At 41.9% G+C, this 14477-nt stretch overlaps 1 protein-coding gene across 1 annotated transcript; it reads left to right on the forward strand.

Annotated features, from left to right (window-relative positions):
• The first annotated feature begins 1549 nt into the window (after positions 1 to 1549).
• LOC128303472 (class E basic helix-loop-helix protein 23) lies at positions 1550 to 3468 on the forward strand. The gene is made up of 4 exons (XM_053040439.1): positions 1550 to 2007; positions 2361 to 2591; positions 2662 to 2922; positions 2990 to 3468. Exons 2-4 carry the CDS (start codon positions 2374 to 2376, stop codon positions 3192 to 3194), a joined length of 684 nt encoding a protein of 227 aa, XP_052896399.1. The 5' UTR covers positions 1550 to 2007; positions 2361 to 2373; the 3' UTR covers positions 3195 to 3468.
• The last annotated feature ends 11009 nt before the right edge of the window (positions 3469 to 14477 follow it).

Here is a 14477-nt window from a genome sequence, read left to right on the forward strand (position 1 = left end):
AAAACATTATAATTTCTAATAAAAAATATCTGAATCAATTTATCTTGCAGTTGTTGTAGCCATTACAGCTTAATCATCAAAGACTTTCTTCTGAATTCTTCCTAGTTTCAAGTCTTGTGGCAGGTGTACTTCATTGCTTTATTACTTCATGCTTTCAATGGCTCTAATAGAAGCAGAAACCTTTCTTTGTTAAAAAATTATTTTCATAATTTGCGGTATAACACGCACGCCAAGCACTTATCAATCCAAACAATCGCTTCACTTTCGTCAGCGGTGTCAAACTCGCAGGGAAGTATTTACTACGCATGATTTACTAACCTATTTCTTATTTATTGCAATCAATATAATATCACATAGTTTGATCGTAAAAGTAACGAATCGCAAACGAACCGTTGTGTGATAAAGGTGTCCCTTCATCTGTGAGGGCTCTAAAAAAACTGCACCCTAACATCATTAAACATCTGGCCGAATATGCTAGAGTATTTATTTTTTTCCAATTCCTCTTTAAATACTGAACATCATACGGCTTCAAACAAGCTCCTACTGTATAAATCATATGTATTTAAAAATATTTAGTTTTATTCCTACCGTATTTAAACATTGAGAGAAGCAACATTAAAAAATCTTTAATCATTTTAATCATATCACGCCAGCAACAACAACAAAAATGCAAAAACCATTTATCTGATTACGAATGAACGAGTAACTAACCGATGGCAAACCCCACAAAACTCGCCAGGAGACCACAAACAAACTGGGAGCTGCTTGAGACGGCCACTGGCAAAAGTTCCTCCGACAGGTTTGCGGTTACCGGTCGGTTTTTCGTTCATGTTGATGCTGAGTCCCTGTTAAATATTACATGAGTAGTGCACACAGTAGTGCTACAACTACTACCCTTTGGTGTTTTATTTGAATATTTTATCCAAGGTGCGACGGATGAATCTTGACACGTGTGTGCGTGTGTTGGAGCACATGCCGCTTTCCCGTTGGAAAAGTTACTCCAAACCTTGCTGACAGAAGCAACAATAAAAATCCATGTACCTATTCATCTCAGTAGCCCTTTGGAGTGGCCCTTACTAAGGCGTGCTTGAAGCTTGGTAAACGCGCGCTTATTTGCGCAAAGGATTAATTAATTTCAACAAACAGACATTTAATTGATTTGTAGATCGTTTTTCAATCCACTCGAGCTAACTAAACGAGCGAACAAGGGCCGGTATTAGTTTTCCCGCTCCGCTGCTCCGTACAGGCTCGCTTTCCCTCCCGTTTGCGATACAACCGATTCATGCATCCTGGCACAGTGGTATTGGTGCGAGCAGGATGTTTCTTCCTCTCGTTCGGATTGCTGGCGCGTTGCCATGGTGTGTGCGAAACAGCGTCCTAGTGCGGTTGTTTGTGTCCGTGCGCGTTTAAATGCCCTACAGGGATAGCAGCGCCATCAACGGCCATCAGCTGGAATTAGAGCGCACATCAAAACGCAAAACCGCAGCATCATCATCATCATCAACACATCTCGGGCCCCCGGTGCTGGTGCCTGGCGGTTGCGTGGTCGTCCTCCGTTCCGCGAACATTTCGTACCGTGTTTTGTTGTTTCCCGATTTCGTTTGTCGTACGCAGAAATAATGGCCGCTTCGGGAGTTTGATGTGCGATGGTGTTGATGGGTTTCTCCACACGTTAACTGGTGGTGGTTTTGGTCCGTTTGTTTGTGCAATCATATTCGATCTTAATTGGCCAGCCAGCACTGCCAGTTCAAGACGCTCGCCAAAGCGCGGATGGGTTGTTGTTAGTGGTTTGGTTAGCGCGTTGCCCTTTAATGTGGTGCTCTTCATTTGTGGGACGGATGTGTCGGGATAGGCAGTGAAACACCAATCCTGTCTGCTGATGCGTATCCTGTCGTATCGGTGGGCGATTTTCGCAAAACAAACTCACAAATAACCATCATCCATCCTAATTGTGTGTGAATCCGGCTACTAGAATTACAACACCCCGTCAGCACGTTGAAGGTGAAGGTAAGCAAGTTTTGGGTAAGAAATAGGAAACCGTCAAGTGAGAAATTATTTTCAATTAGTTCTGACGCCTTTCGTTGGGTGATGATTTGCACATCTCGTTTTCCCTCAACAACCACCCGTGGAAAGCCACCAAAGAACTCTTCATCGAGGATATCGAGAGGAAAGCTCAAGGATGTGTGCCTGTAGCGCCATCTAGCTGGGCTTTTTTGAACCACTGTAAGCAGCTTTTAAAATGTCGCACCGTCAACTGTCAGTTGAAAAGAAAACGTGTTGCATTTCCGGTTGTCTTCGGGACTTTCAAGTTCTGTTTGAATTTCATACCAATAAACAAATATATAACGTTGTTCTTTCAGGCTTGCCAAGGGGATGGATCCACCGCACAATCCTTTCAATTTTCATCTGGGGCCACCGGCTTCCCATGGTGTACATAGCCACCCGCCGGAACCTACGCCGAGCCCGCCGCAAAGTGTTCCTGGCCGCAGAACTCCACTCGGTACGGTGGGCCTCGGTGGATTCTACGCCCAGCCGCATGCATCCTCTTCCATCCATACGGATGAAAATCGTCCCTCAGGAAGTTCTGAAAGGTAGCGATTCTGGATGTTAAAGACACCCCTGTTTGTGGCCCCGCTTCTAACCAATGTGAAGTCTTTTTAGTCCACCGCCCCATCATCACGCGTCCGTCCCGCCGGGTGGCACCGGGAAGCAAAAGAACCGGCAGGGGAAATCGGTCCGACTGAACATTAACGCACGGGAACGTCGCAGGATGCACGATTTGAACGACGCACTGGACGAGCTGCGTAGCGTTATACCCTACGCACATTCGCCCTCGGTGCGCAAACTTTCCAAGATTGCCACGCTGCTATTGGCGAAGAACTACATTCTCATGCAGGCGAATGCCCTGGATGAGCTCAGAAGGTTTGCAACGACACAAGGCGATGCGATATGCTCTATTGCTTACATTCGAATATGTTTCCCATTGCAGACTGCTAGCGTACATACAGAGTGCTGCCGGTGCCAGTATCCCAACGGTGGATCTACGCACGATGCCTTCGGCCCTCAAGCTGCAGCAGCTGCTGCAAGCTCCCCATCAGGATCTAACCCTCCAGCAGATCGGCGGCACTTCTTCAACCAGTACGACAAGTCAACCACCACCACCGCCTCCGCCTGCTCCTAGTCAGAACCCTTAATCTCCCAATAGGATATCCAACTTATTCTAGTTGTGTGTGGTGTGAAATGCGACGAATGTAACGATTTGCAAACTACTAGTTTAAGATTTCCAAAGCCTGTAGTGTGATTAAGATTTTTCATCTACTCTCTAGTCACTTTTTTTCTTTTGAAACTGAATATTGTGTTTTCTATCACTATCTGTGTATCGTGTTTAGAGCTGCGTACCTTGTAGGGTATTTAGGGAAGCAATAGCATGGTTGCCAAATTAAGTTTAAGAATTTGTGAAATGAGAAATAAAACGCATTAAAATGATTATTCTGAGATTCGCAACTAGGCATTCTTCGTCGAAAGCCTAATTAATAATTTTGAACGGTGTATATTGCAGTTAAATATGTACAATTCAGTGTAAATCAAACAGTTATTTCAAAAACATCGAATGTGAATTTGTTCAGCACGCGCCGAACAAACATTCCAGTACTCAACTACACGTCATACACACCTGGGAGCTTCTAAATCTATGTCAAATAGCCATTTTCTAAAGTTCGTGCCATCCGTCAATCCGGGGCCCCGGATAATCGAAGTTTTTCAGTAAATATCCATAAAACCAGCGGTGATGTTTTTCGGACCGAGGTGCTGAACGTCTTTTTTTCCCTCTTGTAACATTTCCGCCTCGTTCTCGTCCACAAATAAACGAAGGCCGTTTTGGTGGTGCTCCATTCGATCGAACGCTCGTACTAACCCGTGTGGCTGGTGATCTAGTGCGTTCCCCATATAACATCGTCCGTAGTTTGACTCGCGTCGGAAAATGTGAAATACGCCAAGTGCGTAGGACTTCCGATTCGGATTCAGGAAGAAAACGTCCCGAGGCGGGAGAATAATGCGTCACAGTGCGATTGCATACAACGGGTGTGTACAAATTAGCGCAGTGAAATCCGCCAGGTGCAGCTGTGGGACAGCATGTCCCAGGTCACTTCCCATCTTTGCTTGCGCGGAAGTACAATCGGTGTGGAGTGGTTGTTCACACGAGACATGGAGGAGAAGTTGAGGGGATAGCTTCCGGTTCCAGCAGATAGTGTCCCGCCTTGTGCCTGTAATCCAGGCTAAACAATCAGCATATGACGTTTGGAAACCTTTCGCTGAAAGTGTGTGAAAATATAAAACAATTCAAGAAGGCGCAGAAAACTGCATTATTGGGAGGAGCATCCTCCGGGAAGTGGAGAAGAAGCACATTTAGTTTGGCTTTACGTCGCAGGAATGTCCCTAACGGACGAATCAACCAACCAACCAGCATCGACAGGGACTATTGTAGGTAAGTTTTTTTTAGAATGATAACAGAAAAGAATATTTTGGCTAATATAACTCTTTTTCCTTTGCAGGTATAACACTTCAAAAATACTGTTGAATAACCTACCATGTAAGTAGCAGCTCATATATCGGGTGAACGGTTTCTAACCCAGCAATGCATATATATTGTATTTTCCCATTTAAAATGTCGATGTTGAAATTTTTGAAAATGGGTTTAGTTACTAATAACCATAAGTTTTCGGATGTTTTGTACCAGTAGAAACATAATACCATGTGAACTTTGTGTTCTGAAAAATAGTGACACGAAAAGGTGCATCTTATGCACGGGGAAATGTAGTAATGTACGGTTGATACAGTTTAAAGGATAGCACAAATGACTGCTACTTTTAATGAAACACAAAGAATTTAGGAACCGTGAAGATCAGATCATACTTCATGAATAATCTACAGTTTTAATATCCGCGAACACAACCGAAGTTGGATCCTACTTTTATTGCTCCTTCCTGGGTACAATGCACACGTTTACCACTACTTTGTCACTTTGGTATTCGATCGACGTTTGAAGGAAACTGCCCTTCGGAGTGCAGAACGATCACTGATTTGTTATATAGACATGCAACCGTTACCGTGTTTCTCATCTGGAACATTCCCCCATAGCAAGGATTGACTATCCGGCTACGTGGTAAATTATTTTAATATAACCTGACCGTTCTAACGAAGGGTTCAGTTTGGTTCTATTGTTTTTGTAAATAGACAAATTTAAGCTAAAAAGGTCGCCTCCGTTTTCTTCTACATTTAGTGTAAAAGTAATGATGCGCTGTTTTTAATTTACGTGTGAGCCAAGTGTAGCTCTTACTTTATTGTAACTTACTCGTTACCTTCTTGTTTAACAAAATGATCGTCCTACGTTCATCACTTTAATTATAGCGACACGTTTGGGTCACTTCATAATTACACCTACCTATTAAAGGTTATTCGCACACTTTATCTGAAAATATTCGAATAATTGATAATTTGGGATCAGCTTTCGTCGCATATCAGAAAGTTTTGGATGACATGACCAAATTTGAAATGGACAGAGCAATTGCTACTGAAACATTTAGTTTGAATCGGATAACTGAAAACCTTTTATTTTATGATGATTATAAATACCTTATAAACTGGTTTAATAGATCACAAAATAAAGTATTTTGGCAAAATGGCTTCAAATTCACAACTTGGGAATCGACTAAGGGGAAAAATTAACGATGATTTCTATCAAGGAATGATATATAAAGGAATAAGCAACCAACATTTCTTACAGTATTCGCAATATCACGTTTATTCGCTATATTGTTTGCCTTCCGTCATCGTACGATTCTAACACATTGGAGATTTTCAGTAATGAGAAACTGCACTGAAGTTTGTCCTTGTTAGGAAAGGCAAAAACTCAATGTTATGGTTTGTTAATACAATGAAAAGCCTACAATTACATGTTCGTGATATGAATGCTAAGCAACAGATTACTCGAAATGTGAAACACTCCCGGCAGTCAGCGTAAACACCTGCAATATTACCAGAACTCGGAAGGAAACGATTTAATTTTGTGTTGCTATACGCTTCGTGGTGTGCAGAGAAATGGAAAAGAGTATTATTTAGCATGGAATCCATATCGTAAATAATGTTTTCGTAGAGCTTCAATACATTTTGCCGATAAATTTGTAAGGTATCGCTTTTTTTGTCCCATGCCAATAAGATTCCCTTATTAATGGTGATTTAATTCATAGGAATTACATTACTGAAATTACAGTAATGGATGCGTTTTAAAGGGAAGTTAGTATCTGTAGGGAAATTACGCTTGATGTTTATTTTTAGGATATTTAAATTTTAGCTACATCCAATGGAAATCTAACATGCTTTATTTTGATTGAAAAGGACCTTAAAGTTGTTGAAGTATTGTGCAACGCATCTGGCATTATACTGCATCTATATTACTCCCTGATTCTGAAATGAAAATTTGAAGAATACTTACCATTTTCCTCCATGTGATTGTTCAATGAAGCACCAAAAATGGTTCGTTTAACGCGTCCCATTTATTTAGTTGTTTTGAGCAATATAATCCTTGTTTGAATTGAAAGACCATACTTTGAATAGAATTAATATTTAATAATTTATTTTGATTTAGATAGCCTTTATAAATATAAAACAACATACGGCTATCAACATTTCAAAATAATTATAAAATTATTTTGCTATCCGTTAATTCACAAGATAGACAGACATGATCGCTTCAGTGTTGCTCGCACACACCTAGCTTGCACTTTGAAGTGTTTCCAGCCATTTTCTGTGTGGGTTCAGATGTGTCCGTTGTTTAAAGAATGTATGCAACTCATCCATCAGAACGTCAGATGATACAGTCGAGATAGGGTACGTTTATATTAATAAATTTTTAAAATTTATTTTATACACTGCACCCCATTTTAATCCCACAAAAGATTGAAGCAAAAATTCACATATTGATTAATTTGGTTAACCGACCCAGCGAATGGGTTTTCTCCGGTTTGCTGAGCTGTCGATTCGTTTGCTGTATGCCATTCTATCGTTAATGAGTAGAAGATAATTATTTCGATGTTGGTTCATTTGTTTGTTCGTTTATTCCTCTCATGGTTATTCTTATCAAAACTCATTTGCATACCAAATTGAAGACTTTTTTGGTGCATGTTTTTCCAATCGAATTTTTATTATTATTGTGTCATACTTCAACTTCAAACTAAACCCCGAGGTTGCAGTCTCTTTTACGTTAATTTCATCCTTCTCAACATTCTGTTTGGCAGCGATCCAAACATCCAGAAAGCCAGAAAGATACTGCAATATAAACCAAGCATGTTTCTTAGCCAAAATGCAATAAAAAAGAAGGAGAAAAAAACGCAAAACCGTACTCCAGTCATAAAAGTACCCAATGATCCAAGCGGAAAACATTGATGCAAAACTACGCTAATGGATCGGCACACTGATGAGGGTGGATAGAAGGAAAAGCACACAGCAAGAAAACTGTCTGTTATTATTAAACCCCCATGTCGATCGTTGGTGTCGTGTTGTGTTCTTGCTTTCCATTCTTAAGCCATTTGTTTTTGCATCATTGCTTCTGCATATAGTCTATATAGGCAAGACGCCATCTTTGCCGAGGAAAGAAAGCTTGAGCGATCCTGTTTTGTTCCCGCTCTGTGAGGTGGCATACGTCTTGCCGCAACGTTCTGTTCTTTGAGTTTGTAGTTCGTTTTCATTCGTGTTTCTGTCTAACAATTTACGCATATTTCGTTACCTCACTAACGGTTACGGTTAGCTCATTGATTTGGTTTGAGATCTTGAGGAATTCCTTATAAATGAGTATTAGCAAAAATGGACTGATGCTATGCGAGTTATCGTCATTTTTGTTATTGATCCTTCTTCTAGGCTGTATATCTAATGATCCCCAATATATGCTATATTATAATATTAATTACATATTATTGTACGTGAAAATATGTACGTCACACTTACCGTTAAACAATTAATATCTTTCCTTTTTTAATGTATTTGATGTATAATTGACAGTCAGAAATTCAAATTATCAACCTTTAGTGCATTATAGCGAACGCTTAACACTCCATTTTACGGGGACGTAATTATTTTTTTCTGATTCACACTGTTTCCATATGACGGTGTCACATTCTTGCCCTAATGCAGCTAACAAAGATTATCTTGCGTATTCGGTTTTGTTGTTAACCTGGCAGATCGTGCCTGACTCATCGTTGAGTCAGGATAAAGGCGAAAGACAGCATCAAAGGAAGGAAAACATTCCCATAAACTCTTAAATCTTTTCGTCATGGCTTCACCAGCAGTCTTAACTTCCGCGCATATGCGGGATCTGCGAAGGAATTAATAAACAAAACAGAAAAATAGACAACCCCTGGCGGCTTCTGCCAGGCAGACAAAAAATGCGAAAGGCGAATTTCACTAACCTCTTTCGCCGCGTGTCTCTCGTGGTTTGAAGTGTACGAGAGCTTCACTGATTATTGTACATCCACGTACGCCACACTGTGGTATTTCGGTGTCTTGTGTGGGTTGTAAACGATAGGGGTAGTACTGATTGCATGGGGCAAATTGGAAGGGAAAAAAGAATGATAATCATCGAACACAGTGCTTAACACAATTTGGTGCCGGATCGGATGCGAAAGAGCACTTTTCTCTACGAAGACGTTATTTATGGGAACGATCACTTCAATGTTTCGACGTTGCCGAACAAATGAATGCCAAAGAGAGCGCGAGAGAATCAATAGGGTAGACGATATGGTAGTAGTGTATGTGCTCAAACACTACTACATCGTTACGTCAAAACAGGGGTCGAAAACAGGGGTCGAAAAAATGGGTAGTGAACCAAAATACTCAAAATTTGCAGTGGGTGATCCGTGTGCGACTGGGGATGATCCACACTGTGTTTAATGTTTTAAAGTTAATAGCAACATACTGTGATATTGTGGCGCTGTTATGCTAATACAGTGCACCTTCAATATTTCTTTTAGTTCGCGCTTTACAATGGTATGTCTTTGCTCAAAAGTAATTCTAGTAAATTGAATAGTTGACGAATGGAATTCCAAATTAGTCTTTCAGAAAATGTTTTAATGTCACATGATTGGTCCACTGGATAAATTACGTGCAGAAATGGCAGGCCTCCTGAGGTCGTTGTGCCGATAGCGAAGTTCAATGTTTTGGAAAATTTTACGTATACGGATTGGTCGCCACTGGCTTAGATAATGGCGTATGTACCAGATTTATGTATTTTATAGTAGCTTTCATAGCAATTTTTGTGAGTAGGAAAAAAATTTTAGCTATAAAAAATAATGTAATGCTGTTAAGTAAATAATGGTGACTTCATCAAAGCATGCACAGCAGCACACCAAACAGTAGTTCTCCTCAACTTCCACATCGACTGTTCCGATCGTTTTGTCACGCACAGTCATCGTCCGTCGTGCGCACTCACATCAACGCACCGACGCTTGTTGCATATATAGGCGTGTGCGAGAGTATCGCTCTCCCTCCGCACATCTGGTGCTCCAACAGTGTCAATCCTAGCAGCCATGGAAACCCATCGCCACACTGCATGGCGACCACACACAGGGGTGGTTGTGTGCGTGCATGCGCCCACTGTTCCCTTAATAGCGCTTACGCCGCTTCTGCATTCGACACCCCACATGATTGACCGTGCGGCTCCATCGGAGAAAAAAGCTGGAGCCCAAAACGAGGCGGTGTGATAGGACTTTTTGACATGTCAAGCGTGGTAAAAAGTACGATTCTACCAGCCAGACCTTTCAAGTCGAGTCATTGTTCACTGCGCAACGATCTCCATCGGAAGTTTTGTTGGTTTGTTTCAATTTTGAACCCTTCGGCAGTTTCACTGTTGTAGCAATCTGCATGTCACCCATCTCAAAACCGAGACAGACTCATGTGAGGTGTGCAGAAAGGACATTGTAGGTTCAAAAATAGAACGCACACGTCAAAGGCTTCGTGTCGAGACGATGAGGTGTTGAAACAGGTGAAAAAAGACACAAAACACCTACAGACGGCTTTATTATTGAGTCCGAGTAAGTTCACACGTTTAAACAAGTGATGCAATAACGGTGATGGAATTTGGGAACTAAATACAGAGATTAATATACCATCTCCCTCGTGCAATGTATGGAGGGCGATTTATGACTTTTATACGCAAGACGTTGCCGTATGCGGTTCCTTTCTCCACGCTACGATCGACCTTTTGGAACTCGTTTCTCAAGCTCATTGCGGGTGAAAGGATTTATTTGCTGTTCTCGATTGCGCCCAATCAGCCGGTCATAAAATTTCTTTCCAATCCAAAATGCCAATGTTGATTTCTCATCTGTAAATTCGGTTTACTTATTTTTGTTTTACTTTTGAGTAATTTCAATATTGCTTTTTTGTATGATGAACTGCTCCGCAAGTTATTTTTGTAAGAGTGAAAACACTTTTCGGATGATTTTTGGCTTGACTTCATAGCACCTGTAAGTATGTAACCTTTATTTTGGTTCATCTGAGTATAGTTTGTTATGATCTAACAGCTAGCGAATTGCATACCTCCAGGCGCACACACTCAAGACACAATTTAATTTTTATTTCACACCACAAGTTTATTTTAATTATTATATGTTTCAGCTTATGTTTCTCTTACGTCTTTACTAAAAGGTTATATGCATTGAAGCAGTGTGTAATTGTTTTAAGGCTTTTCCTCCCTGTCTTTCACCTTATTCCGGGCATGGTCGGCAAAGATAAAGTAATGAAAATTAAGCTTCTTAGGAACCTTGTAAACATGTCTTTTAACATCTTCAGTTGAAGACTATTTCAATACAACTATTTCACTTCTTGTATGTGGAAGTGTATTCAAGTCTATGGCTATGAGCACGATGCACATTTAATATACTAAAGAGCGCTATGGCGTGCTTGCAAAACCTTGTGAACTCGTAGGTTATAGTGTTTCTACCGTTTCTTTAATATTAGTTTTCATTTTGTTCAAGCTCGTCTCATAACAACCGATAGCTTCGCACTACATACTCCTCCACATGCTCAGTAAAATCACCGTCGTTCTCCGAAGGGAGGTTTGCTACACATGGTGTGTAGTGTTTCAGTGCGATAAAGTTAAGACCACACAGCAAAACCCCTATTCCGCATCATCCTACAGATTCCTCTTTCGCTTTCCCTTCCTGTTTGTGAAGGGAAACGTTCGTTACCGTGAAAAACATGTTTCAAACCTGTTTGTTGTGCTTTTACCTTACGCCGAAGCTTTGCGACGAAGCTTGCAGAATTGGAAGCTTTCGCAGCAATCGTTTCGCTTGGGATTGTTTAAAAAATGGCGTAGAAAATGTGTGCAGAAAAAAGAGAAATGATGTTTAACTACGTGTTTTTGCTGCTCTTCGTTTGCTTTGTTTCATTCGATTATATTAATTACCTGCAGTGATCAACGGTAGCAGAAAGGGAAGAGAAGCAATAAGTCGAAAACTGCTGAATATTTCCTTTAATCTCTTACCGACCTTGTCGCTTATCTGCTCAAATTTTCAATCATTCAATACTATTCCATTAAACTACATTCCAGTGTTTTGAAAGATGAATGTTTGTCGATTGATCGTACAAGGGTTGCTTTCAGCTGCTAACAGCCACGTTTTACCCTCCACCCCTAAATCTCTGTTGGCTTTCCTTTTCTCTCGATTTTCTCTCTTCCCTCGAAAGCCCTTCGTGTGCGGCTTTTCTCGTCGAAACAAACGGTGGAGAATGCTGTCGATTCGATTATTTTATTTTCTCTTTTCCACCGCGGTACCACGGCATCGTCATCCGGTGCTTGTTTTCCTTCATTTTCCGCCCCTTCACCGCGCAAAATACTAGACCCCTCTCGGTCTGATTACCGTTAGAAGGCACGACCTCCCCATTACTACCGACGCTTTCTCGAGCGTCGCGCTGTTAGAGCAACGCCAAAGATCGTTCGATACACCTGGCAACACTGTGTGTCACAAACATTCTCCCTCGCCGGCCAAAGCAAGGTATAAAGTAATATTGCTGCCTGTTGCATGTGTTAACAGAAAACAAAATAAACCAAAACCCCAAACGGAAAAGAGTGCAAAAAATCACCCCCACGGTGATTGTAAAACGGGGTGTACAATTTCATCAATGCACTATTCTGATCGTACGCGAGTACGACAGTGTTGGAAAATGTGGTCGAAAGAGATTGTGCGGGAGAGAGATGAGAATGGGCTAGAGCAAAGCATCCCAATGCAAGAGCGAAGTTTTTGAAACATCTAGCAGATGGTTCGTGAAGGATCGAGCGACCAACTCGCACAGCATCAGTGAACGAAGATTTTCAAGGGGAGCTCTACTACGTGTTTCCGTTTTTGCTCGTTCGAAATGGTGTTGTTGCCTGAAGTATGTACGTTTTACGACGCCAAATGTGACATTTTGACCATTGAAGCCTTGGAAATCCCTTACCACAAACATTTGTAAGTTTTCAAAAAATAAATAAATTGAAATGAAGATTGTTTTAAATATTTTGTTTTTATATGCTTATTTTGAAGTAAATATTTTAATTTTTTATTCAAGTGCCAAATTATGGCCACTTCTTCTTTATCGGCACAACAACCTCAAGAGTGATAGACCTGTCATTTCTGATTTTCTTTGACTTTGTTGTTACCCCTTGCTGGATAGTCAGTCCAGATGGGATTTTGTTCCGGTCCTGTCGTGTGACGACCGGCGACCACTTACTGATGAATCAAACGACGCAATCTATTTGAAGTTATTTTTGAAAAGTATCAAAAGTGTCCCAGAAATATGTGATTATTTTTTATGAGTTCTGGAATATTTGATTGATATACGACCCGGCCGTTTTACGATGTTGCAAAATGTGCAAAAAATCCTCAATATTTCAAAATTGGTTATTGTATGTTAGAGTTGATTTGTGTATTATTATATTTTTGCGATTGCTTGGAATTACTTTTTTCATCGTTGTTTTCCCTTTGTAAAATTCATCATCACATTTTATGAACCGCTGCCCGCTGCCCGCTGCTCGGGTTAACCTCAGGATCAATTCCATAAAAACGAAGCATTTGCTGCAGGAATACCATCCCCACCGTAGCCAGAGGAGGCACACGACTGTGTACAGAAAGATGGTACATGATCTGCCAAAGTTAGGCTACGGCTTCAATAGATAGCATGTTGCGGTTTACTTTACGGGCACTGTGCCACGGTTCCAACACGTACTCTAGCGACTCTCTCATTCGTGCGACCCCACGGTCGTGAATGCCCCAACCAACGACCACTCTCCGCGTGCATATGTGTTCGTACGTATTGGTTGCTTGCGTAATGGCAAAAGGATATATCATCGTCATCAACCGAAGTGAGGAGTCATCAGCGCGGGTAATACTCTCTCACTCATCACATCACATTTGTGATTAGTGAAGGATGTTTCCACACACCCTTTCCATCGCGCCCAATCTCTGCCAACTCGTTTGCGATGTGGCGGCCCTCAAGAAAGGGAGGCACTCCACAGCATTTTCGATTCCCTTTAGGTTGTTGAAAAGAGCGATACAGCCTCTTCTGCTCACGGGGCAAATCTCTGGCTCCAACAAAAGAGCAAATCGATACAATGAAACCTCTATCCCCCCAGGGGAAGTTGTAAGCGCGTGCAGCAAACACCAAGGGTACGGGCAGCACCAGATCGGCACACGGTATATTTCATCACCGCGCCATAGTACAGGAAAAAAACGCATCATAGTGTGCGTGGTGGTGAGATGTGGCGAGAAATTGGGGAGCACTTTTAATGACGCGAGAGGAATCGGAAAAATACCGAGAGAGCATGAGAGAACCATCGATGGAGCTTAAGTCTCCACATCTAGGCCAATCCGTTGTGCCGCACGGTGTTGTACGGTCGGGTGGAGTACGTTGGGGATCCGGTTCGGCTCTCTGGTGTTTCTTGTTTTTTCACGAAGTGTAAAGCCACACACGGACCGCTGTGTGTACTCTGCGTTTTCGATTCAGTAGTAGTTGTACCGCACATCGGGCCAGAAACAGCATCAACCAGTGCAGGGCAAGGCAGCAACGGCAGCAACACCAGCACTGCAGACGACGGCACACCGCGAAACGCGACGTCCTCATCAACGCCGCCCAATACGAGTAGCTCGCGCGAGGTAGTTAAAATCGCAACCCCAGTACAGCACGGTACGAAAGTTAGTCTGCACTCCGCCATACACTGCCTATCGATCATCGATATTTTGGGGTGGGAGAAGCCTGGCCTGACCTTGGATTATTGTTCCTGCACGAATATCCGATCGATTGGTGAGGGAGAGGTCGTCTACAACCTGCTAAATCGGGCACGATCGATCGAGAATCCCAAACCGCACGGGATTGATAACAAGGAGCATGAAGCGGACATCCTGTCAGCACAACGATTGCTGACGGGAGAGTTCCTTCGCCCAGGATCATAGGCTATT

Source organism: Anopheles moucheti, chromosome 3 (genome assembly GCF_943734755.1).
Source record: "Anopheles moucheti chromosome 3, idAnoMoucSN_F20_07, whole genome shotgun sequence".
Lineage (NCBI taxonomy): Eukaryota > Metazoa > Arthropoda > Insecta > Diptera > Culicidae > Anopheles > Anopheles moucheti.

Bases quoted from the DNA above. Each gene is read 5' to 3' on its own strand.
- LOC128303472 (XM_053040439.1), top strand. From the start codon at position 2,374: ATGGATCCACCGCACAATCCTTTCAATTTTCATCTGGGGCCACCGGCT. The intron at 2,592-2,661 runs GTAGCGATTCTG...AAGTCTTTTTAG, and splicing joins CCCTCAGGAAGTTCTGAAAG to TCCACCGCCCCATCATCACG. The intron at 2,923-2,989 runs GTTTGCAACGAC...TTCCCATTGCAG, and splicing joins GCCCTGGATGAGCTCAGAAG to ACTGCTAGCGTACATACAGA.